This window comes from Chiroxiphia lanceolata, chromosome 7 (genome assembly GCF_009829145.1).
Source record: "Chiroxiphia lanceolata isolate bChiLan1 chromosome 7, bChiLan1.pri, whole genome shotgun sequence".
NCBI lineage: Eukaryota > Metazoa > Chordata > Aves > Passeriformes > Pipridae > Chiroxiphia > Chiroxiphia lanceolata.
In genome coordinates, this window is record NC_045643.1 from 38,471,011 (window position 1) to 38,494,252 (window position 23,242).

A 23,242-nucleotide genomic window follows, 5' to 3' on the forward strand; every position below is an offset into this window, starting at 1 on the left:
ACCTGCCAGGAGCTCCAGCAAAGCCCCCTCAGGCCTCTGCCACTTTATTTCTCTCCTTCTAACTGGTTCCTTCAGAATTTAGCCAGGAAAAAAAATTACTCCAAAGAGTTTCCCCACAAAGGTTGCAAAGTAAGATCAAGCATTTCTCTTATGCAGACCACTGTTTGTAATTTAAATTAATATCCTGTGTTAACTTTTAGACACATTTATATGTTCAAGATGTCGTGTTTAGTATTGTTTTCTTTCAGGAAAAAAAAAGGCAGAATGGAAATATTTGAATATTGAGTACTTCAAATATTTGAATATTGAGTATTTCAAATATTTGAATATTGAGTACTTCAAATTATTTGAATATTGAGTACTTCAAATTATTTGAATATTGAATATTTCAAATATTTGAGGAGGTTTTGATTAACAAACAGCCTCAGACTTGAGAGGCAAATTGATCTGTGGTGCAGCACAGATGGAATTTACTCCTGTCAAAAAAAAACTTCACCACAAAATTCAAAGGCAGCAAAGAACATGAAGTTCCTGCTTTGATGAACTGCACCTTCAAAGATTCTTATAAAAACCCCTCAATATAACAACATTATTACTCCAGTAATGGCACCACGTTGTAACCTTCCAAAAAGAGCCATTCCAGTGTGTTTAACAATATCCTATAAAGCACCACCAGCATTAATTAAGCTTAATGAAGTGTAGCTTTGATTTGATGTTCATTTAGCTCCTGGTTCAGCACAACACTCCCAGATGGGGGAGTTCACCCAACTGCTCACTTGGCACGTGGGAAATGCTCACTTCAATCTGCAGCAGCCCAAAAAAGGGGTGTCCCGGTTTTCTGGGCACGTTATCCTGCCCACTCCCACATGGAATGGTGGCAAACCCTTTAGGAGGGTTAAAGTTTCTTTGCCAATACATTTGAAATACTGGTAAAGTGAAAAGAGAACAGCAAGGAGGCTCCCTGAAAATTTTTTTTGCTAATTAAGTTCAAAGCATGTGCTGGTTTGACTAAAATGTTACACGTGGGGAGGAGTCCAGCTCTTTAATTTGACTGCTCCAACTCTGTCTTGTAGAAAACACAAATTCTCTTTTTTCTGACTTGGTTTAATCAGGAATAAGTGCACTGAAAAGAGTGGATGTGCAGTGCAGGCTCCAAGTAAAGCTCTTGGTGCTTACAGAACATTTTGGGCAATCATTTAAGCAAAGATCACTTTAAGTTGTCACAAAACAGCTGCACTGGCCCCACACCCTGAATTACTAAGGATGATTACAGGTAATTAAACAGTAATTAATGGCAAGTACCTCATAGCCTTTGAGTGATGGACCCACCAAGACAACAGGTCTCATGGATGGCACTACATCGTAGGGGGGAATATGCTCTGTCTAGAAGAAGAAAACAACCCTTCAGATCATTTATCCAACAAGATCCGTAAGAAAATCCTGGGAATTGTGGATTAGAATGAAATAAAATGAAAGCAAAAGCACTACTTACCACTTTTTGTTTCTGTTTTGCTGGAAGACCAAAGGAGAACTCGGTTAAAACACCCCAGTGCAAACAGAACCCCCTCTGTCCATGCACTGGGAATTCTCTCCCTTTGGTCCCCCGGTTTAAACTGGTCCTTCTGTCCATTCTGCAGCAGCTGCCACTCTTCCCAAGGTTTTTCCCAGCCCCTCAACAACTCCTGCATGGCCAGAAACAGCTGTTTTCCTTCCTCCCCCTCCACACACACAAGCACTTTGCTGGAAAACACCTTAATCACTCAGCTAAGGGGAAAACCTGCATTTTTCACGTGTGGTTTTGAAAACAGAACAACAAGAGCTCCCCTAAATAACATCTTGTCTTACCTGTGGCAGTAGGTGTGGCCCGAAATGTGCCAGAAACCATTTCTCCAAGGCTTGAAGAAGAATTCCCACTGGATTTCCTGTGGGAGCAGAAAGAGCCCCAATTAAGGCACCCAGAGATGCCAGTGAGGGAGGTTTTGGGGAGAAAGTGCCCCATGAGGAATACCAAGGTAACAGAGATCTCTGTGACTCTGCCTAACAAAGGTGCTCAAAAATAAACTATTTATTCTAAATATAACTTTGAGTTTTATCATACAAATCCAGGATTGCCTCAGCTGAACCAGGTAATCCTCTCTCTGTCCATGGAGACCCTCTGAAGTTTTTCCAAAAATCACAAAAGCAATTTGGAAGGAGCACAGTTGATGCTGTTCAGTCGTCCTGGAAACACCTCCTTCCTCAGCTTTACCTCCCTGACCAAGTTTGTATTTTCCCAGGGATTTGCAATCTCCAGCTCTGGCAGGGTGGAGCCCCAGAAAGCCCAGGCCGGGAGGTGAAGGATAAAAGGAAGTTGAATGAAAAAAGTCAGAAACTTTGAAAAGTCTGGTTTGGGCTGAAATGGAGAGAATGAAAAAAAAAAAAAAGGAAGAAAAAAGCCACAACCTTGAGAAAAGCTGGGAAAAAAAAAATCAGGGAGTCTTTGAGCACTGAGCTGACCACGGGGACACAAAACTGCGAGAAATTGCTGTCATTACCCCTCACACTGAATTACTGCTCTTCCCTGAAGGCAAACACAGATTTTCCTGTTTCTCCCCATCAGCATCTCCCCCGCCTGTTCTCTGCAAATACCTATTTCCAGTGGGAATCCCAAACCCGGCCGTGCCAAGGCACCGCAATAAGGCAGAGCCGAGTGACCTTTGGAAAGGCTGCCCGGCGTCAGAAAACACTTTAACTGCTTCCCGAGGCTGCAGCGCCCTCACCCTCCATGGAAACGGCCCCTCTTCTGCTCCTGCTGGATGCGGATGTTCTCCAGGCGCAGCGGGCTGGGGATGAAGCCGATCTCGCAGCCCTCCTTCACCAGCCGCCCTATCCACCAGTCGTTGTTGTATTTCTGCAGCACAGAAAGGTCACGGCGTCAGCTCGCAAGTGTAACATTTAATGTTGTCGTTAACCTTCGGTAACTCGAGTTTTTCTGCAGCGTTGAAAGTCTGACCCGACCCTAACGATGGAAAGATGAAAAGCAGGATCCTGGCGGATCTCGTGTGGCAAAGGATTTGTTGTAGCTGCTGCCAGCAGAGCTTTTGAAGAAAAATATCTGCAAACCTTCGGGTCTGCTATGCTTCATTAGGCCCCTCAGTGCTTCTCTCAGCTGACTCCGGAGTCATTAAGAGCAGCACGAGTGAGGGGGTTTTGTTTGCAAGCCCGGAGCCAAGAGCTATCACAGCCATCTCTCTTAACAATGCTCACGGCCCCTGGCTCTTGTTTTCGAGCACTTAAGCTCTTGCAGAGACACAGAAATCCCGTGTCCCCGTTGTCAAGGTGCAGCAGTGCCTGATGGTGACTCTGAAACGCGGAGCCTCAGCTTTCCATTATTTATTTGCTTTTTATTAACCCATCCATGCACAGGTATCAACATGAACCCCCCCACACACACCTATTAACACACACAGCCCAGGGAAGTGCAGTCCTCACCCCCTCACCTTGGAAACCTGTCCTCCTGCTGCAGGTGTTATCTGTGCAAGAGGTGCCATTGTTTTACCATCCCAACTCTTAAACTGGCTGTTGTTCGTGCTGAAGAACAGTGTCAGGAAGCAAAGCTCAGTTTTAAGTGTGTTAAGGCAATGGAACTATTTATAGCCTGTAAAGCAGATAAATCCTTCAGGATCCAACATTCTGCTACTGGAAATCATGGAGAGGTTGTGGACTCTCCATCCCTGGAAGTGTCCAAGGCCAGCTTGGAGCAACCTGGGATAGTGGAAGGTGTCCCTGCCCAAGGCAGGGGGTGGGATTGGATGGGCTTTAAGGTCTTTCTAACCTACTACACCAGTCTGGGATTCTAGGAAATCAATCCATGGGTTTTACCACTGTAAAACCTGAGTCCCAAGGGCATTCCCTGCTCTGTTCTGGTTCTAAATGTACAGCTGGAACATGGGAACCCTTCTTCCATGAGCAGGTCATGGAGCTCTGAGTGATGGCCCTAAACATGGGATGAGAATCAGTCCCTCTCAAGAGGCACTTTGGACAAGGGATGGAGGGACAGGACACAGGGAATGGCTTCCCACTGCCAGAGGGCAGGGATAGGTGGGATATTGGGAAGGAATTGCTGGCTGAGAGGGTGGGGAGGCCCTGGCCCAGGTTTCCCAGAGAAGCTGTGGCTGCCCCTGGATCCCTGGAAGTGTCCAAGGCCAGGTTGGAGCAAGTGGGACAGTGGAAGGCGTCGGGGTTGGATCTGGATGGTTTTAAGGTCTCTTCCAACCCAAACAAGTCTGGGATTACATGGTTATGCTGAGAGTGCCTGAAGCACACAGAAGCTAAGGATGCAGTGAGGAACATGGGATCTGCATTAGGTCATTCCCTCCCATATGTTACTCAGCGTGTGGGAGGCCCACACTCCCTCCCATTGGTTGCCAGGCCCATGATTCCTCCTGCTTTGTCAGGAATTGTTGCCACTTCATCTTTTAAGTAAGCACATAATGTATAGTCTTGGAGGGAGATGAGACATACAGGACACATCCCCAAAATAGCAACTCCTCAGTCACTGCTGCTCTTCCACCCTGGCACAGGGTGACCTGACTTTGTAACCAGTTTAGCACCATTCCAAAATCCGGAACCACTGTTCTAATCCAATCAGGCCCTGCCAGATCACCGAAAAACAAATTCTGCAAAGCCTTTTTCCACCATTCCCAAAATCCTGCTGAGCTGCAGCCACGGCTCGGGGCGAGCTGAGGGTTTGAGTGTTAACAAAGAAAATCTGCTAAACCCTCGGCAGAGCTGACAAACACCAGTAAGCCAGATGGTTTACAGCTTAGTGACAATGTGATCCCGGGTGTTTAGACCTCGGAGGACAACTCAGGGAATGCCAAGACACGGATTTGGGACTCTTGTCTGGGAGAATGTACGGGGCAGAGCGATAAGGGCTTAGCACGTTCGACTCAATCGGCGCCCTGACACCCAACGTGGCCCCGGCCAAGGAAAGCCAGGATCAAAAACCAGCTCAGGGCATTCCAGTGCCCCTCCTGTGTCCTTCTGCACAGCAATTCCCTGCTCCAGCCCCGCTGTGTGCCTCTGGAGGGGCGGGAGCAGGTGGGCTCAGGCTGAGGGAGCTCAGTGCTCTGAAGTGATGACGAGCACACGCTCAAAGAAAGAGGCAGCTGAGCACTGAACACCCTAAAATAAGCCCAGAATGCAGAGATGAAGAAGTGCTTCTGCAAGCCTGGGTACCAATCTACAGCACAACGGGGGGTTATGCAAATTTGGAGGGCTCAATTCAGATGAAAAATTGCAAAAAATATGCTCAGCATGCAATAAAATGCAATTTTCTCTACCAAAGCCATACTTAGGGCCCATTTATTCCCATTTTCCCCCTTATTTTTGTATCTGTCCTCTTCAGTGTTTGCTTAATGTGTTATTCTAAGTCTTCTTTTCTCCCTCACAAGCCCATCTGGTGCTTTATGAAGACCTGGTGTGACCTGGTGCTGCTCCACTCTGGGATCACTGGGATCCCTTTCTGCTCCACGATCTCTGATCCACCACAAACTTCCTCTGACAGGAAGACTCTGAACCCACCACACTGAAGGGAATTATTTCCTTCCTGCACCATGAAAATCCAAGGATTTGGTAACACCAAGTGCTACAAGAGTGCAGGATAACCACCCCGGGGAGCTGGACCTCCACTGACCTCTCACCTCTTGGTGTGTGTGTGTTAATCCACTCTGGCTCAGCCTGACTGTTCAGTCAAACAAGGATTCCCTTCTCCCAGCTCCTGGTTTTACCTCTTTGATGTGCAGGAAGTCCTTGGCATCAAAGGAGATGGCAGTGCTTGGCACAGGGACATCTTCATCCAGAGCTCCACAGTAACTCACGTTGGTCTTCACAGCGAACGCTACTGGTTTGGACTGCAGGGAGAAACACAACACAAGCACTGCAAAACTCCCCTCAGTCAAGAGCTGTGCCAAACTGCAAAAAATGCAGCAGAGCACGTTGTTAAAGCCAGAAAAATTCAGCCCTAGTGATTCCACACAAGCTCGTTGGAGAACACCCCCATTTGTGGGGGATATTTTCAGATGTTCCCGATTTGACTCGACTGCCCAACTATTTCCAAAGAGCATCACTGTTATCAATTTTAGCAGCAGGGAAAGGATCAGTGGGCACAGAAGTCAGCTGTTAAAGCTGAACAGGACACACCTTGGCCCTCTCAAGCTGGATGGCTGCCTGCTGCTCCCTTTCCTGGCGGATTGCTTCCCTGTCCTCTTCCAGAGAGACATCAGAGTCCGAGGGTCTGCTCGTGTACGAATCTGCTGAGCCCTGAAAGGAAATCCAGGTCATTAAGAAAGCAAAGGGAACAAAGAGAAACCCCTCCCCCAGTCACAGTCCAAAAAATCCCTTTAAAATACCCGTTTATTCACTTCTTTGAGCGGGTTTTACACCTACAACACCTGCAGAATTCAGCACAGAAATAACCGGGCCTTGCCCATCAGGTGCACCGAGGCAAAGGGAAAAATCCCAAGAAAAACCTGTCCCTTCACTTCCTCACTGACACAGTGAAATCCAGCTCAGTTGTGGGCACTGCCCAGGAGTCTTTACAACATTTAAATCCTGTTTGACAGCCTCAGCCTTGGGATAGTCCAGGGTTATGTCACCTCGGATGTAATGAAGGCATCATAAAGCTTGGTTTGAGTCATCCCTCCCCAGGAATACACTCCACTGTGGAAGTGCTCTGCTCCCACTCACACTGAGCTTTGTCCTGGGCTTCCAGAGGGAAAAAGAGGCAAAAATGACATTATTACAGGCCACTCAACAGGGGAAGGGTTTTAGCCTTGTAAAACAGGGCATGTTTACTCCTGGTGAATCCCCAACAGAGCTGCAAAATCTGTAGCTCCAAAAGAGCCATTCTGCACCATTATGTCCTTGATTTTTTTCCCCCCTCGGACTGATTTATATCCTGCAGCACAAGGACATGTGTTTGTACAGTGTGAGTCAATATTCTTACTCTCCACGTAAAGTAAAATATTCTTAAATACTGCTGTGAATCCAAAGCCATTGCTGTGGATCCACGTCCATTGCTGTGAGTCCACATCCACTGCTGTGAATCCACATCCATCAGAAGATCCCTGGCAATGAACCACTGATGAGCTCTCCTCATTCCATACTCCTAACCCGGCCTGTCACTGGGAAGGGCAGATTTCCTCATGCCAAGAACAGGATTTGCCTGACAGGAGCTAAGCCACAGCTGTGAGTTTGATCCTGCTTTTCCTTCTGCTTCCTTTGGGATGTAGCAGAGACCAGGGAACTCCCCAGCCACAGAGGACCAGGAGCTGCAAACCCAGAGCAGCTCTGTAGTGAAGAACAAATTTCTTTGTCCACTAGACACTCTGAAGATACTTCTGTACCTGCTGATCATCACAGTTTTTATTTAAAGCCATCAAAGCTCCAACAGCAGCAGAAAGGAAGAAGGGAGAGTAACCACATGCTCTGAACAATAAATCAAAAGGCATCATGAGAAACACAAGTCAAACACTGCAGTAGGAATGGGCTTCTTTCCAAGTTTTAATCCTACCTGGAATAGTACACTGTAACAGGAAGGCACCACACCCTGGGATGGCTGAGCCTGGACAAGGCCACTCCTGCTGTCCCTGAGGGCAGCAGACACTGCTCCTCACCCCAGACTCTCTGACCACCTCATTTCCCCCGGAATTTTCTGGGTGCTGCAAAGTGCCAGAGAACAGGGCCCAGAGCCCCCTGGCTGGACAGAGACAGCATCACCCATGGGGAGGGATGGCAGGGATGATCCATGTGGGAGAATGGGGAACAGAACCTGCACAGCCCCATCTCAGAGAATCACAGGATAGCTGAGGTTGGAAAAGCCCTCCAGGATCACCAATCCAGTTCCCTCCCGTGCCCGATGCCCCCCTTGTCCCCCAGCCCAGAGCACTGAGTGCCATGGCCAGGCCTTCCTGGGACACCTCCAGGGATGGGCACTCCAAACCTCCCTGGGCAGCCCCTGCCAGTGCCTGACCACCCTTTCCAGGAAGAAATTCCTCCTGATGTCCCACCTGAGCCTCCCCTGGCACAGTTCCCTCTCCTCCTGTCCCTTGTTCCCTGGGAGCAGAGCCCGACTCCCCCCGGCTCCCCCCTCCTGTCAGGGGGTTGCAGAGCCAGAAGGTCCCCCCTGAGCCTCCTTTGCTCCAGGCTGAGCCCCCCCAGCTCCCTCAGGCCCTTCCCTGCACACGCTCCAGCCCCTCCGTGTCCTGTCTGAGGTCCCAGACCTGCCCCAGCCCTGGAGATGTGACGGGCACTGCCCTGGGGCTGGGACACACCAGGTGACATTGGCCTCCTGCCCACCTGGGCACACCTGACCTATATATCCACTCAAGTCTCCTGATGTGATTCAGTGCAGCTCCATAAGGGAATTCACCAGGAATCCGTCCCTGTGCTGGACACACAGTCCCCACGCTGGCTGTCCCTGGTGCAGTGTGAGCACCGACTGATTTAACGCCGTCAGAACAAACCCGTGTAACCAGAGCAGCTCATCCTGCAGGGATGCCAGGCTCAGCCCTGCCCCTGTGCCAAGAGATCCCCACTGGTACAGTCACAGCCACATGATCCCGCTCTCCCAACTTCTGCCAAACAGCAGAGTGGCTTATCTGGAAGATGCAGCCCCAGGACTGTGACTCACACGGTGCTGAACTGCAGCATCACACTGGAAATAAGGCACCGCTCTGCAAATAGCAGCAGAGGGGCAGGAGAGCAGCCTGGCTCCTGTTGGATTTTTGGGTCTGTTTGCGGTGTTTGATGGAAGATCAGGATATTGCCAGAAATATTGTGCAATACTGACAGAATATTGTGCAACAAGCCAACACAAACACTGCTGTCTGCTCAGCACCGAGTGCAGTGAGCTCTGCTCTGACAGCTCCCACTTGCTGAAGCTGCAACAGGGAAGCGAGAGGAGAAGAAAGAGCCGAGAAGCCATTTCCCATCTTTTTCCTGGACACCAAAATGTTACTAAAGGAAGGATTTCTCCATGGGAAGGGTGGTCAGGCATTGGAAGGGACTGTCCAGGGAGGTTTGGAGTCCCCAGCCCTGGAGGTGTCCGTGGCACTCAGTGCTCTGGGCTGGGGGACAAGGTGGGCATCGGGCACAGGGGGGACTCTGTGATCTTGGAGGGCTTTTCCAACCTCAGTTATCCTGGGATTCTGTAAAAAGACCCTTTAACCGATTTATTTCCATTTTCACACTGGCACATAACATTCAAGGACTCATTATCATTCTGTTACCCACCCTCCATCACGACCCCCTGGGAGTCAGAGGAACTTTGTCAAGTGGGGGATTGGTGAGTTCAAGTGACACCACATCTGACAATATGAAGGAAACAGGCTTTGCTGGATAATTATATTATCCAAGGCAATGAAAGCCTCCTTCCTTACTTCCCAGCCTTCATACTCTGGGCTTCTGTGAATTCATTTTTCACGCAATTCATTATTTATTTTCTCCCCTGCTCATTTTCCTCTCTCATTAATTAGTGTAACTCAGCTCTGATAAAAACAGGGAGGTTTGAAGCAATCCCAAAGACACCAGGGAAAAGGGTAAAGCAGAGAGAACAGAGGCTCTTCCTCTCATTCTCCTGCTCACTGCCCGGCCTTACACTGAGCCTGCTGGAAGACATGTGGCAAGGTGGGATGGGGAACACAATATTCCAAGGGAACAGGGATTTCCCAGCATGTCAGGGGGGGAAAGGTGACATGAATCCTCTCCCTGGACGCTCCAGACAACAGCCAGCCTTCCTGCTTGCTGAAGGAATTATCAACCTTGAGCTGTTACAGCTAAAAAATAAAGACTTCCTGAGCCTGCAAACAATTTTTCCCCAAGTGCCATAACCACCCAGCTCTGGATTGCTCCGTCCCCATCCATAAGTTGGAATGCTCTGTCACGTGGCTCGTGCAATTCCAGCAGCAATCCATCGGCAGCTCCCATCAGCCAGAGGACATGCAGGCTCTTTGGGAAAGATTTAGGGTGTGCAGAGGCCGTGTTTTCTTTTGGGAAGACATCCCATGTCACACGGAGCTCCTGCCTCATCCATTAAACACAACAGGGCAGCAGTGTTGTGATGCTCCTAACTGGGGCATCCTTCTCTCCCAGCCAGACTGGCCAGGGGGGTTTGGAGCACATCCCTGCATCCAGGAATGTGCACACATGGCAATCCCTGTGCCTGATGAAGCACTGGAGAGGAAAAGCCCTGGATGTGTGCTCAGGCACACAGGGTGTGTTCAGCTGAGCACATGAAGTGTCCTTGCAATCCCAGAGCTCGTTCTGAAACCCACTGCTCAGATGACAAAGGATGGGAAGTGGCAGCACTCCCCCAGGCACCCAGTTACCTGGAATGGTTTGCTGGAGATGGGATAATACCTGAGCTGGGGACAGCAGGAAATACCTCATGGGAAAGGAGATCCCTCCTGTCCCATCCCAACCTCACCCCGGCCTGTCCCTCCTCTTGTGCCTCCTCTCAGTCTCTCCCCCCACAGCACTCCCACCTGGCACCTCCAAGCTTCCCTGCAGCTTTTGGGATGCTCCAGGCAGTCTCAACCTGGAAGACACAGGATGCCAAGATCCCAGAGATCTCAAAGGTCCTGTCCTGGTGCTGAGCTCGTGGTTACACAGCAAACCAAAGAGCTGAACCAGAGGTTGGTCCAAAGCTTTCAAACTGGTCAGGACCTCAACTGAACATTTTCTAGGAGACCTCAACTGAACATTTTCTAGAACATTTTCTGAACATTCTACACAGTCTGGAATCACTGAATCCCAGACTGGTTTGGGTTGGAAGGGACATTAAAGCCCATCTGGTTGCTCCAAGCCCCATCCAACCTGGCCTTGGACACTCCCAGGGATCCAGGGGCAGCCACAGCTTCTCTGCCCAACCTGGGCCAGGGCCTCCCCACCCTCCCAGCCAGCAATTCCTTCCCAATATCCCATCTATCCCTGCCTTCTGGCAGTGGGAAGCCATTCCCTGTGTCCTGTCCCTCCATGCCTTGTCCCCAGTCCCTCTCCAGCTCTCCTGGAGCCCCTTTAGGCCCTGCAAGGGGCTCTCAGGTCTCCCTGGATCCTTCTCTTGTCCAGGTGAACCCCCAAACTCTCCCATCCTTTCAGGATATGTATTTAGAGAGAACAATTTATTTAAGTTACACTGTGACACTGGCCTTTAAGCTGCTTATCAACAACCCTCCCAAACTTGGCATGGGTGCAAATAATGTGAGAAGACTTTTCTACTCCCAGAACAGCTCAGAAAGGCAGAAGGTCAATATAACCCCGCCACAGAGGTGGCTGCTTTTATTTGCCAGCCATCACAAGGTTTAGGCAACTCAAGAACTATTTACTGTTATCATCCATAGTATTATCTCCTTTTTCTCCACCTGCCTTTCACCCAAGACAAATTCACCACAAGGGGTGTTACAGAAAATAAGGAATAACCCATTCTGGCGGGAAAACAAGAAGCAAAACTGGAGGAGTTGAGAAAACCCCGTGTTTTAAATAGCTGGTGCTCCCTGGGCCTGGCTAAATTTAATTAGTGGGCAGGTGAGGTAATTAAGAGGCAAATCCAAAGCAGTGGGGAGCTCTGAGTTTGGCATGGGAACGTTGCTGTGCTGCAATGGGAGCTGGGGCCAGGAAAATCTGTGTGTGCCCAGCAAAACACCGCAGAGAGCCCGATCCCAAGGGCTGGAATGAGCCTTCCCTGGGAGCTCCAGGCAGGAGAGCACCAAGGAAACCAAAGGGTTACTCCACTGGCAGAACAGCCCCTCTTTGGCTTTTAGTTTTCTCCAGAATTATTAATATATATTAATAGATTTATTTGTGTATTTATTCGTATTTTACATTTATATTTTATATTTATATTCTATGTTTATTATATTTATTTCATGTGTTTATTACGAAATCCCCTGCTGCAACGTTAAATATCGAGGTCCAGCAGCAAAGTGGTTCAGTGGGACCTTTCCCCAAATTCCCCTGCAGGTGACACTGTGAATGTGGCCCTGAAAGTCCAACCAGGACAAGGTTCAGTTCCCGAGCAAGTGATTTTCCTGCTGAATCCCCCAACACACACAAACCAGCTGCAGAACCACTTGGCACTGAGTTGTGATTGCAGAATGAAATGCTCAGCAATTATTGCCTCCTATATGTTTGGTAAATTTATTTAAGACAACTCATTAGGTGTCTCAGCAATTTGGAAATTACTAGGTAGTCAGAACACGGGTTTTTTTCTTTGTGAATGCTAATTATCAGAAACTGGGGCAACTGTTCTAACATTTCATGGTCTCTTCTTTACCCTGGATTTCAGATCTTGCAGTCACATCTCCTTCCTCCAGCTGCCTTCAGCTCAGCACAGACTGTGTTTCTACATTTAAGAAACAGAGTTTTAAAAAAATACTGGTTATATATATATATATATATATATATATATATATATATATTTATTGCCAAAATACTCCATCTTTTCTGGTGATGTTCAAATGAACAGGCAAGACAGGAGATTTTACCTGGCAGGAATTGCACGGAGCCCAAGGTGGTGCTGACACAATCTATATTTGCTGTTCTGAACTTTTCCTTCTCACATGTTGCAAACTCAGCCCTTCCCACACGAATTAACACCCGTTTTCCACAGTCCCCCAGCACAGTGAAAGGTGAGGATCACAGCCATCACATGGCTTTCACCCCAAAAATGGCTTTGAACCACAACATTTGAACAACACACAGACCTTTCAAACCCCACAGTTTTGTTCACAAAAGAGCAAAGATCGGGCAATGCTCTGATCTGGGCTTTATTCCAACGGGATTGAATCAACACCTGAACAGCTCCAGTCTGAATTTTGCTTCAGTCTCTGCAGCTGGTCCCTCCTTTTCAGGAAACCTATTCAGAAGTCCCAGGAGAGCAGAAAGGTGTTATTTTTTCTGTGTTAAAAGACACCAAACTAAAGCTGCAGCAGAGACACTGCTTTATGTTTTCTGATTACTTCAGCTCTTTGAAGGCACTGAATGATCTTCCCAAGGCTCTGGGGAAGCTGCTCTTGGGTTGGATGACACCAGCTAATAAAAGTACACCTGGGATCCTAAATGAGCTCTCCTGAAAGGATGGAGCTCTGTGTCTGTTCCCCGAGTCAAGAATGTTCCATAAAGTCTCCAGGAAAAAAAAAAAAAACAAATCACAAACACTGCCCCCAAAACTAAACTTCATCATCCTGCCAACTCCACGAGCATCTGTGGTACCATATGTGGTCTGCCACAGCATTCCCTCAGACACACAGTGGGAAGGCTTCAGCCAGGAAGTCCTGGAATAATGTGGTGTATTCCTAACTCACGCTCCCATCACCTCCCAGTGCTGGCTGGGATGAAATGTTCCTGCTGAAAAGGGTGGGTCACCTTTCTGGTTTTAACATCACACCTCCACCGAGCTCCTTGTTCCAGCAACACCTGACTCGGGATCTGGGAGAGGAGCAGCTCCCACTTCTCCTCTTGTTCCACTCTGTCCAGGCTCATCCCCATTTCCCTTTGGGTTTCATCCAGCTTAGCTCGGTTTTCTCTGCCTGCTGCTCTCGTGTCACCACGGCAGCTCTGGGAAAACTGGGCTGCCCTGTGCCAGCCTGTCCCTGCCCGTGCCCTGTCCTGGGACTGCTCCCAGACAGCATGGAATCATCAAAGAATCCTGGAATGGTTTGGGTGGCAAAGGACATTAAAGCTCATCCCATTCCACCCCCTGCCACGGGCAGGAATACCTTCCATAGCCCAGGTTGCTCCAAGCCCCGTCCAACCTGGCCTTGGACACTTCCAGGGATCCAGGGGCAGCCACAGCTTCTCTGCCCAACCTGGGCCAGGGCCTCCCCACCCTCCCAGCCAGGAATTTCTTCCCAATATCCCATCTCTCCCTGCCCTCTGGCACTGGGAAGCCATTCCCTGTGTCCTGTCCCTCCATCCCTTGTCCCCAGTCCCTCTCCAGCTCTCCTGGAGCCCCTTTAGGCCCTGCAAGGGGCTCTCAGCTCTCCCTGGAGCCTTCTCTCCTCCAGGCTGGTCAAAGTTAAAATCAGAGAGCTCAGATATAACACTAAAATTTATTTTCCTGGAGGAAGTCCAGCAGCACCCATTCATTGCCTCAAATGATTTTTTCCAACCTTCCAAAAAACCCCAGTCCATCTCTCCTTGGATTGCAAACACACACAGGGAACACTTCACCCCCAAAGCAGGAACAGGCAACACAATCATTTTCAGAGCATTATAAACGGGAGGAAAGAGGTGGAATTTTCCTCAGTGTTGAGAAGATTGTTGCCACCTTTCTGTCTTCCCTGCACACCCTTCCCAATTCCAACAGCCAATTTAAAGAACATTACACATTTTTAAGGATTTTTCTGATTAGTGTCCTGATTTCCTTCTAGTGTGGTGCCACCACTTCCCACACCGTCAGGCTTTACACCCCCAAAATAACCCAGAATATTTCTTTTTAGTGTTTAAACATCCCAGAGTCCCAGAACCAGGCTCCCATCTTCACCAGAACTACAGGAAAATCCCTTTGTTGAACACATCCCTGCTGGCATGAATCTCTGCTCCATTTAAGCCCGACTCTGGGCTTAGGTTGGGTCTGTTGAGTTGTGGTTTTAACCAGCTTCTCCCTTCCAAAAGCTTCCAAACCAGGAAGTTCAGAAACAGCTTTAAACACTGAAACCGAGCATTTAAATTTATTATTATTATTATTATTTACATTTCTACCCTTTTTTTTTCATTATTTTTTTCCCAGGGAGCTGCCACGACCTAGGATTATTTTTCCTGCAGCTAATTCTGATCTCACCCGACCGCTGAGCCTCCAACAAGCTCTTCTGGACTGCTAGAAATACCTCAGTAAGAAAAAGCCCTAATTTTCCAAGTACTTTTCCTGCTGTAAACAGCAACTCCTCCCCCCCCCCAGAGCCTTGCAGCCTCCAAACTCGACCTGCTGAGAGCAAAACACAAGTGAAAGCACATCTTGCTGTCACCTGCCGGGGTAATGTTTGAGGGACACTCCATGGGACCTGATTGCTGTAATCAACCAGGGCATCCAAGGACTTCCCAGGACCTCAAGGTTGTTGCAGGCTGGGCTTTGCTGCCCACTGGCTGGCTGGGAATTCACTGGGATAGGGCTGGGAATTCAGTGGGGCCCGTTACAGCGAGTCTGCCCTGATTTCGTAGCTCTGAGAGCACTGCTGAGCATCAAACAAATCAGGGGGTTTTATCACTACTATATAAAATTAAGGGGGAAAAAAAATCCCCCCTGACAATGTTTGTTGTTCCCATGTCTGTTCCTGCTTGGATATTGGTCCACATGTTGAGAACACAGCGGAGGTTTGGGAGGGATTTGTTGTTACCAGGGATTTTCAGGGGGGTTGTAAGAAGGACAAAAAGCACAGGACAACCAACCAACCAACAGGGATTTTGGGAAATGGGAAGCAGGAACAAACAAATAATAAAGTTTTTAAAAAGCAAAAAAATTGGGATGCCACTGGCTAATGGGGTAGATGGGATATTGGGAAGGAATTCCTGGCTGGGAGGGTGGGGAGGCCCTGGCCCAGGTTGCCCAGAGAAGCTGTGGCTGCCCCTGGATCCCTGGGAGTGTCCAAGGCCAGGTTGGACTGGGCTTGGAGCAACCTGGGCTGGTGGAAGGTGTCCCTGGATGGAAGTGGATGAGCTTTAAGGTCCCTTGCAACCCAAACCATTCTGGGATTCCATGAGTGACGGTAATTTAGAGAGTTAAATATTAGAAATTCAAAGACGGGATTCTTCCTTTTTAATAACAGCCTCCAAAATGGATTCTTAATTAAATGTCTTAGGAGAAACAACAGTTTAATATTCCTTCTTACTAGCATCCAGCAAGCATTGCAATCAAGAAAAAAATCCCTCAGGGATCGCTGCCACACTCACAGCCCCTTGGATTTGGCACAAACAATAACTGAGAGGGACCCTGATGGTCTCATTCTGTGCAAAAAGCTCCCTCTCCATCCCATGCACCAGTAACCACAAATCTACAGCAGCAAACAGGACAACTTTAAGCACCTGGAGATTGTTCTTTGCTGAAAGAAGGGGGGAAAAAAAATGCCTTGTCAGGAGTGGAATCTGTCAAAAGCTTGACGAGATTTAAAACCCTTATTCTGGTCTAAAGCTTTGCCATTATTTTGGGATGTTGCAGAAGAGGTTCCAAAGAAAATGTCACTGCTGCCAGAGGTTCTGCTGGTGCCCTACAAATCTGCCCTGAAACACAACCAAAAAGGCAGGGGAGGGGTGTGATGAGTGAAGGCAGAGCCTGGTCAAAGGTACAGAAACACATCCAGCAGGAAGAAGGAAAACATTCCAAGCTGAGCAGCCAGAATCTGGAAGTCACACGTGAGGAACTCAAGTCCCAAAATGCAGTTGGTGGCTCCTCCCAACCACCCTGATGCTGATGTTACCCCCCGGTAGGAAAGTGTCCCACTGGGGTCACGTGCAAAACCATTCCTTGCACTTCCAAAAGAAAAAGAAGGACGAGGGGAAGGATGGAAATCAAAAGCCAGGCAGCTGAACTTCAAGAACTTCCCAAATTCCCTTTCTGCCCTGGGCCAAAGAGAGCAAAACCCCCAGGACTCAGTTCTAGAGCAGACAAACTGCTCGTGCAGGACAGACAGACCCTCCCCTTACACTGCAGCTCCTCCAACAGAACGTTCCAGTGCGGCAATAACACGATCCAAATGCACAGGAACACCACTCATGTTCACCTCCTGTCGTAGAAGAGGTTTGGGAGGAACATATGCCCAGGTTATATAAGTGTCAGTGCATCCCTGGCACTCCTGGACACATCCCCAGGAGATCCCCGTGCTCTGGAACGATTCCCTCCAACCCGGTGCCCCGAGCTGCCGCAGGAAGGAAGGTCTGGATTAAACTCTCCTTCTCTCAGTGCATTTCAGCGTTAACTGTTTCTTCCCTGCTCGCCGTGTGTTTGCAGAGCGTTTCCCACGCCAGGAGCCCCCTCCCTGGAAGCGCCGGTGTTGACGGCTCCTGTGGGATCGGGTCTGCGTTCAGCCGCAGTGGCTGCTCTGCCAATCCCACTTCCCACGGCACAGATCCCGCCGGAAGATCCAATCCCTCCGGCTCCCGTTCCGTGCCTCCCTCCCGCGAGGGCTCGGCCGCCACAGCACACCAGCACTCCCCCCTGTGCCCGGCATCCCTCTCCCGGCTCGGCAGCCTCGGGAATGCTGCGGACACGGCAGGCAGACAGAGGAGGAGGAGTGAGGGGAGGAGGAGGCCTCGCCACGCTCCGGCAACCTCCTCATCCCGCAGAGCTGCTGATGCCCCGGGAGCACGGCCAGTCCTGAGCCAAGGGATGAGCCAGCACCGACTGAGGGGGGGCAGAGGCCACGGACACCCCAGTTCTCCCTTGGACAGAGCCAGGGAGGGGACAGGCACCTGCTCCGTGCCCAGCACAGGCTGTACTTTGATGTACGTACAGAGGAGGGGAGGTTTGGGAACCCACACAGGGTTCCCAAACTCATTTTCCATCCCTAAAGAAGGGTTTTTCCCCAGCTCTGTCAGCAATGCGGAGCAGAGGGAAAAGCACAAACTCCCAGAGTCTCCCCTCTCCTTGCAGGGACACTGCATGGATCTCCTCTCCAGGAAGGCTGCCCAGAGAAATTGTGGCTGCCCCTGGATCCCTGGAAGTGCCCAAGGCCAGGTTGGACGGGGCCTGGAGCAACCTGGGCTGGTGGAAGATGTCCCTGCCCATGGCAGGGGGTGAGGCTGGATGATCCTTAATTTCCCTTCCAACCCAGGCCATTCTGTGATTCCTGTATCCCATTTCAGTTCCTACCCCTCTGCACATCTTTTCCAGCAGGGAAGTGCAGCGGGAGCACAGTGGCCCCACACAGAGCCAGGATCCAAGCCGGCTCTTCCTAACATTTGTGCCTGTATCGCTCCTGAGCAGCAGTTCCCCTGACACAGCCCCTTCCTTCCCTACTCAATCCTGTGGCTCATGTCCATCCCAAAATGCGGGATGAGCTGCGCAAGCCACGCTGCTGACACACAAATCACCAAATCAGCGACAGAGACCGAATAAAGGAGAGGAGAAATGTGCTGCTCCTGCTCCTCCTGGGCGGGCAGTGACCCGTGTGCAGCTCAGCCTCCCTGGGATGTGCCAGCAGGGACACCCCGGCCCTGCTGAGGGACAAGAGCAGGGTCTGGCTGTTCCTGCTCCTCCTGGCAGCACCCCCAGCCAGGCCCTGTGGCAGCAGCAGTTCAGAGCAGAGCAGAGCAGGACTCGAAGAGAAAGGAGCAAAATCCAATGAACACAAAGAACCCCGAATCTCTCCCCTCTCCAGAGACTGCAGCACGTTCCCAGCCAGGCAGCAGCCACTTGGGACACCACTTTGCTGATTTCCTTCCTGAAATGCTGGTTAAGCTTCCAGCTGCTGGGAAGTAGCTTTTTTTTCCTTCTTTTTTTTTTTTTTTTTTGCAAGTAATGCAGCAACTGCAGTTGGGTGAAGAGGGAAAGGGAGGAATTATTTAACAGCTGAAAGAAAAGAGCAGGAATCAGGACTTTTGGGCTGCACTTCATTGAAATACATCAATCCTGCTCCACTGAAAACTAGGGTTGGTTTTATCCCTCAGTTCAGCTCTGGCCCCAAATTTCAGGTTTAAGGGCATATGTAATTTCTGTTTTGGCCAGAAAATGGTCAGCAAAAGCAGCCTGGAAAGCTGTGATGCCTCAGACCCCTCCACTCCTCAGCTTTCAGCTAAACAACACTGCGGTGTCTGTATTTATTTACATCCCTGTGGTTGTTACTCTGAGGATACAACCAGGATTGCAAGAGATCAGACCATCAGGAAGAAAGGCAGCTGAGCCTCATGAATATCCAGTTGTTGTTGTTGAGGAATGTAAAACATCCAGTTCTGACGCCAAATAGGTCTCATACATATTTTATAAATTAAATTCTTGCTTATGAAGGAAGGCACAAAATATCTGTGCAAAGTTACAACGCTTTGAATCTTCCCCCTCAGCAGGTACCACTCGCACAGAGAGAACATGAATAAGAAATCACACCAACTGAAGCTTCCTCCTGCAGACAACAAGTCTATGGGAATATGATGGGTTTGGGTGTTATATCCAAGCACTGGAGAGGTTCCCAGAGAAGCTGTGGATATCCCATCCCTGGAAGTGTCCAAGGCCAGGCTGGACGGGGTTTGGAGCAACCTGGGATAGTGGGAGGTGTCCCTGCCCACAGCAGGGGGGGGCACTGGATGGGCTTTAAGGCACCTTCCAACCCAAACCATCCTGTGATTCCAGGAAATTCGATTCTAAGCCAACAAAAAGGCAACATTCATATGTGCTCTACTCAGAACAGAGCAGTGCAGCTAAAAATTTAACAAGGTCCTTAAATATTCTAATAAAACAAACAGCATCAGCACTAACATGATGCCCAGTGACAAGTTTCAAGGCCCAAGTGAACTTCTTAGTTCCACTCAGCAGAACAACTTCCACGTATCCACCACCACTGCATGGATTTTACAGGAAATACTCCTGCTGTGGCTCCTTTCCTCCCAGACTCCCACTCACCCTGGATGTTTACACAGCACAGAGCTGATCTGTTAAGGGGAAATATTGCTGCCTGCCTTCCTGGAAGGAACCCACTGCAGGGTGTGACACAGGAGCAATGTACTCCCAACTTACTACCACCCTGCTCCTCGGGGCAGCGAGGGAAAACTCCCAGACAGCTGTAATTAGCACGGGGAAATGTAGGGAGGCAAAGTACAATTAATTTGCCTGGTTTTCCATCTGTCAATATCCCCTTCATTTTCTAATAAGAGGTCGATAACAAGTGCAAAGTTCCAACATTCCTGGTTTCTGGGCCGCAAAAAAAAAAAACCATCTTGAGAACATTTTAACTCAAACAAGCACCACAAAGCTGCTCCTCACACCTTGTCAGAAGCTCTGAAAACTGATCTGTTCTGAAGCAATTCTGCCCACTTTTCCTGTTCAGACACTTCGATGCAAGCGTGTATCAGGGAGTTAATGTTGCTTTTAAAGGATTAAACTTCCATGGATCCAGCTGGAGCCAACAGCAAGGGCTGCCTTGGTGGGGCAGGATGAGTTACGGGCTCCGGGTGTTTTTCCTTGGTGGGATTTTCCCTGGACTGGGCATTACTGAGACATCCCTGCCCAAGAGGGATGCTGGGGCTTGTTCTGTGATGACCTGAGGAGATCACCACTAATTGTTCTGGACTGTGGAATTTTATCTGGGTACCTCACGACCTCTCTATCTGAGCAGAGATTCACTGGTGGTTTGTCAGGACACGTCATTTTCCCAGGCAAGAGGGGGACACAGTTTTCAGGGAATACAGCAATCGTGGCGGGAATGGGGCTTATGAATATTGTCAGGAAATCCTGCACGGAAAGGAGAGCTTTGTGAAGCAGCAGCATAAGGGGTAACCACCAGAAACATGATTTTATTCTTATTGTAAGAGATGAAAGGGTGTGATAAAGTTTGAACTAATAGGCCAGAGGTTTCCAGGTTGAGCAGGAAGAGGGAATGGGGAGGATGCCCTGGCCACCCTGTAGCTCATCCCATGAGGGGAAGAGGTGCAAAGGGCTTGTTTCTGGCCATAAAGGACATGGCTGCTAAAAAATAAACCCTCCAGCCTCACACACACCACCAGCACCCAGCACAGCTTCTACAGCAACCCATTTTCCAAGGAAACAGGACATTTCTGAGAATGCAATCCCTGTGATTGTCCCAAGGACACACAGCCCACGGGAGGGAGCAGAAAGCACAGAGGAGCTGAGCAGCACCAGAGCTGATTTGCAGAGAAATGTCCCAGCACGGAAAAAAAAAGAGCCTGGGAGGACTCACAGAGAAAATATATTGGGTATAAGCAGAATTCTCTCAAAATAGAAAGGCTTGTGAAGTTTTATATGAAGTGTTAGCAGCTCATTCAAACACACTCTTCACCATTTCAGGACTCAGCAAGATGAGAGGGAGTATTTTTTCCTCATGATTTCTCCCATGTTGCTGTAATAAATCAAGGCACTGCCAGGCTGAGGAAGCTGCACAACCAAATAGCTCCATTTCTGGAACTTATACAGCCTTGGTACTCTGTGACTGTTTAGGAAAACAAAACAAAACAAAACAGAAGAGCAGCCCCTTGTCCCCCTCTCCTGAGGGGTTTTCCTGCTTTTCTGTGTCCTTGTGAAAATGAAAACTCTCCTGAGGGGCAGAGCAGAGCCTGAAGCCCCACTGCTCCTTCAGAGTCCTTTCCTCAAGACACTTCAAACCCTTCCTGACAAGCCCTTAGAGAGAAACAGAAAAGGCAGATTTACATCCTGCATTGTGGATGCACACAGTCAGGCTCCACTGGCTGCCTCCAGCTCTCCGTGCTGCTGGAAAAGCTTGGCTGGCTCTGGGGATCTGGGGAACCCTCCAGCTCAAAAATCCAGTTTGCCTGAGCAGTGGGGCAGACAAAGGTAGGTGGGCACAAGACACAGAACCCCCCCCCAGTGCCTCCCTTTGTGCTCTGGAAGTCCTCATGGAGTCAGGGAATGGCTGAGGCTGGAGGGGCCCTCCTGAGCCCAATCCCCTAAATACGTACATGTGTTTACACATGAGTGTGCACCTACAAACACAAACCCAGCAGGGAATTTGTGGGGAACCAGCCAAGGTACCACAGAGCCTCAGAGGAAGGGAAGAGGCAAAAGTGAGGAAGAGGAGGCCCAGAGTTATTGGGACACACTGAACTCCCCTGGCTGCCCGTGCTTGGCTCTCTCCTCTGACCCATCCACCCCTCCTTTTCCAAGAGCTGCTCTCTCGTGTGTTTTTCCCAAAGGAGAAATCCCTTTGGATGCCCAGTCACACAAAACCAGCGCTCCATGAACGAACCAGGAAGCCTGGATGGAGCAAGGGAGCTCCAGACCAACCTTTGCTTCCTTTGATTGCCCCTCAGCCACGCTCCCAAACAGCTCCACACGGACTGGCAGGCAGGGAACTCACTCGGCCTGCACAGCTCCATGACCTGAGAGGTGTCACGAGTGGAGAGAACCGGGATGTGCCCACCAGCAATGGAACCTCTCCTGAAAGAGGGAACACGCCTGGAAAAGCCTGTGCCTGCTGCCAGGCTGTTCACTTCCTAACTGGGCTGCACACGGAGCACCTGGACGGGGACGTGTGCTGGGACACGGCAAAACAAGAACGGAAACCAGTTCACTTCTGGCATGAAAATCAGCGACAAAGCACTGTGGAAAAATACAAGGAGAGTTTGCAAGAAGATCTTGACACCACCTGCGATCCCCACGGAACTGAGCACTCAGCCAGCCAAGTGACATCTTGGAATTAATTACCGGATTCCAAATGACCAGGAACAGTTGTCAGCCTTGGCCTGTTTGTAACGCAATCTGCATTTCTGCTGATTTTTAAAGCCAGGCTCTACTATCTCTAGAAATGCACCCTCGAAGGGAGAACATCCAACAGCTCAGGAGCTCCCAAGCAGGACGTGTTTTAGGGAGATAGGGCAGCAAGCCATGACAGCAACAAATCCTAGGTTAAGCTTCTCCCCCTGTTATTTATTATTCCTCTGATGTGCTCCTTCGGCACCAAGGGCCACATTCCCCCCTCCAGTGCCCTTGAGCCCAGGGAGAGCTGCTCATGGGCAGTTTTGGGAGCAATGTGCAGCCCAGGAGCAGCACAGCTGGGGGAGGGCCTTGTGGTTTTGGCTGCACTCCACAGTCCGTCAGGATTCCCCAGGAGGGATCCAAAGCAGGATAAAGCCATAGTGAATCCCACACCTCCGTCCTTCCCATGAACACACCACCCCAGCAGGTGAGCTCTGACCTGCAGCTGGAATTGCAAACACAGTCACCTATTCCACATTTTGTCTCTTGAAGCTTTTCTCTCTTTCTTTTTTTTTTATTTCAGTGTATTTTTGGTATCAAAAAGCACCTCTATGGAAACAGCAAGCAGCAATTTATAAAAGTGATTTATGATTCGTACTGAAAGTTTTATTTGACTGCTAGGCTATCAAATCATGTTACATTTAACAAATAAGATCTGAGTCAGATCAGAAAACCATTTTCACATGAGCACAAAACATGGCAAGGACAGTTAATGGTGTACTACTAGGATTTTAGAAATTTTAGTGGGAAAACGTGAGCAAAAACACCCCGAAGAAGCCACCTGTCCAACCTGTCAGGCAGCTCTTTCTGCACAAGACAAATGTCAGGCAG

General features: G+C 49.4%; 1 protein-coding gene across 6 annotated transcripts in view; it reads right to left on the minus strand.

Moving 5' to 3' along the window:
* Window positions 1-23,242, minus strand: part of CACNB4 (calcium voltage-gated channel auxiliary subunit beta 4) — a 75,656-nt gene that overhangs the window by 17,967 nt on the left and 34,447 nt on the right. For all 6 annotated transcript variants that reach the window (XR_004357985.1, XR_004357984.1, XM_032693057.1 and 3 more), the window contains 6 exons: window positions 6,184-6,303; window positions 5,772-5,894; window positions 2,760-2,890; window positions 1,846-1,922; window positions 1,493-1,512; window positions 1,303-1,383 (listed from right to left, as the gene is read on the minus strand). Coding sequence is in view for 4 of the 6 variants with exons in the window: in XM_032693057.1 (XP_032548948.1) it covers window positions 1,303-1,383; window positions 1,493-1,512; window positions 1,846-1,922; window positions 2,760-2,890; window positions 5,772-5,894; window positions 6,184-6,303 (552 nt within the window). In the remaining 2 variants the exon portion in view is untranslated. The remainder of the gene's footprint in view (window positions 1-1,302; window positions 1,384-1,492; window positions 1,513-1,845; window positions 1,923-2,759; window positions 2,891-5,771; window positions 5,895-6,183; window positions 6,304-23,242) is intronic.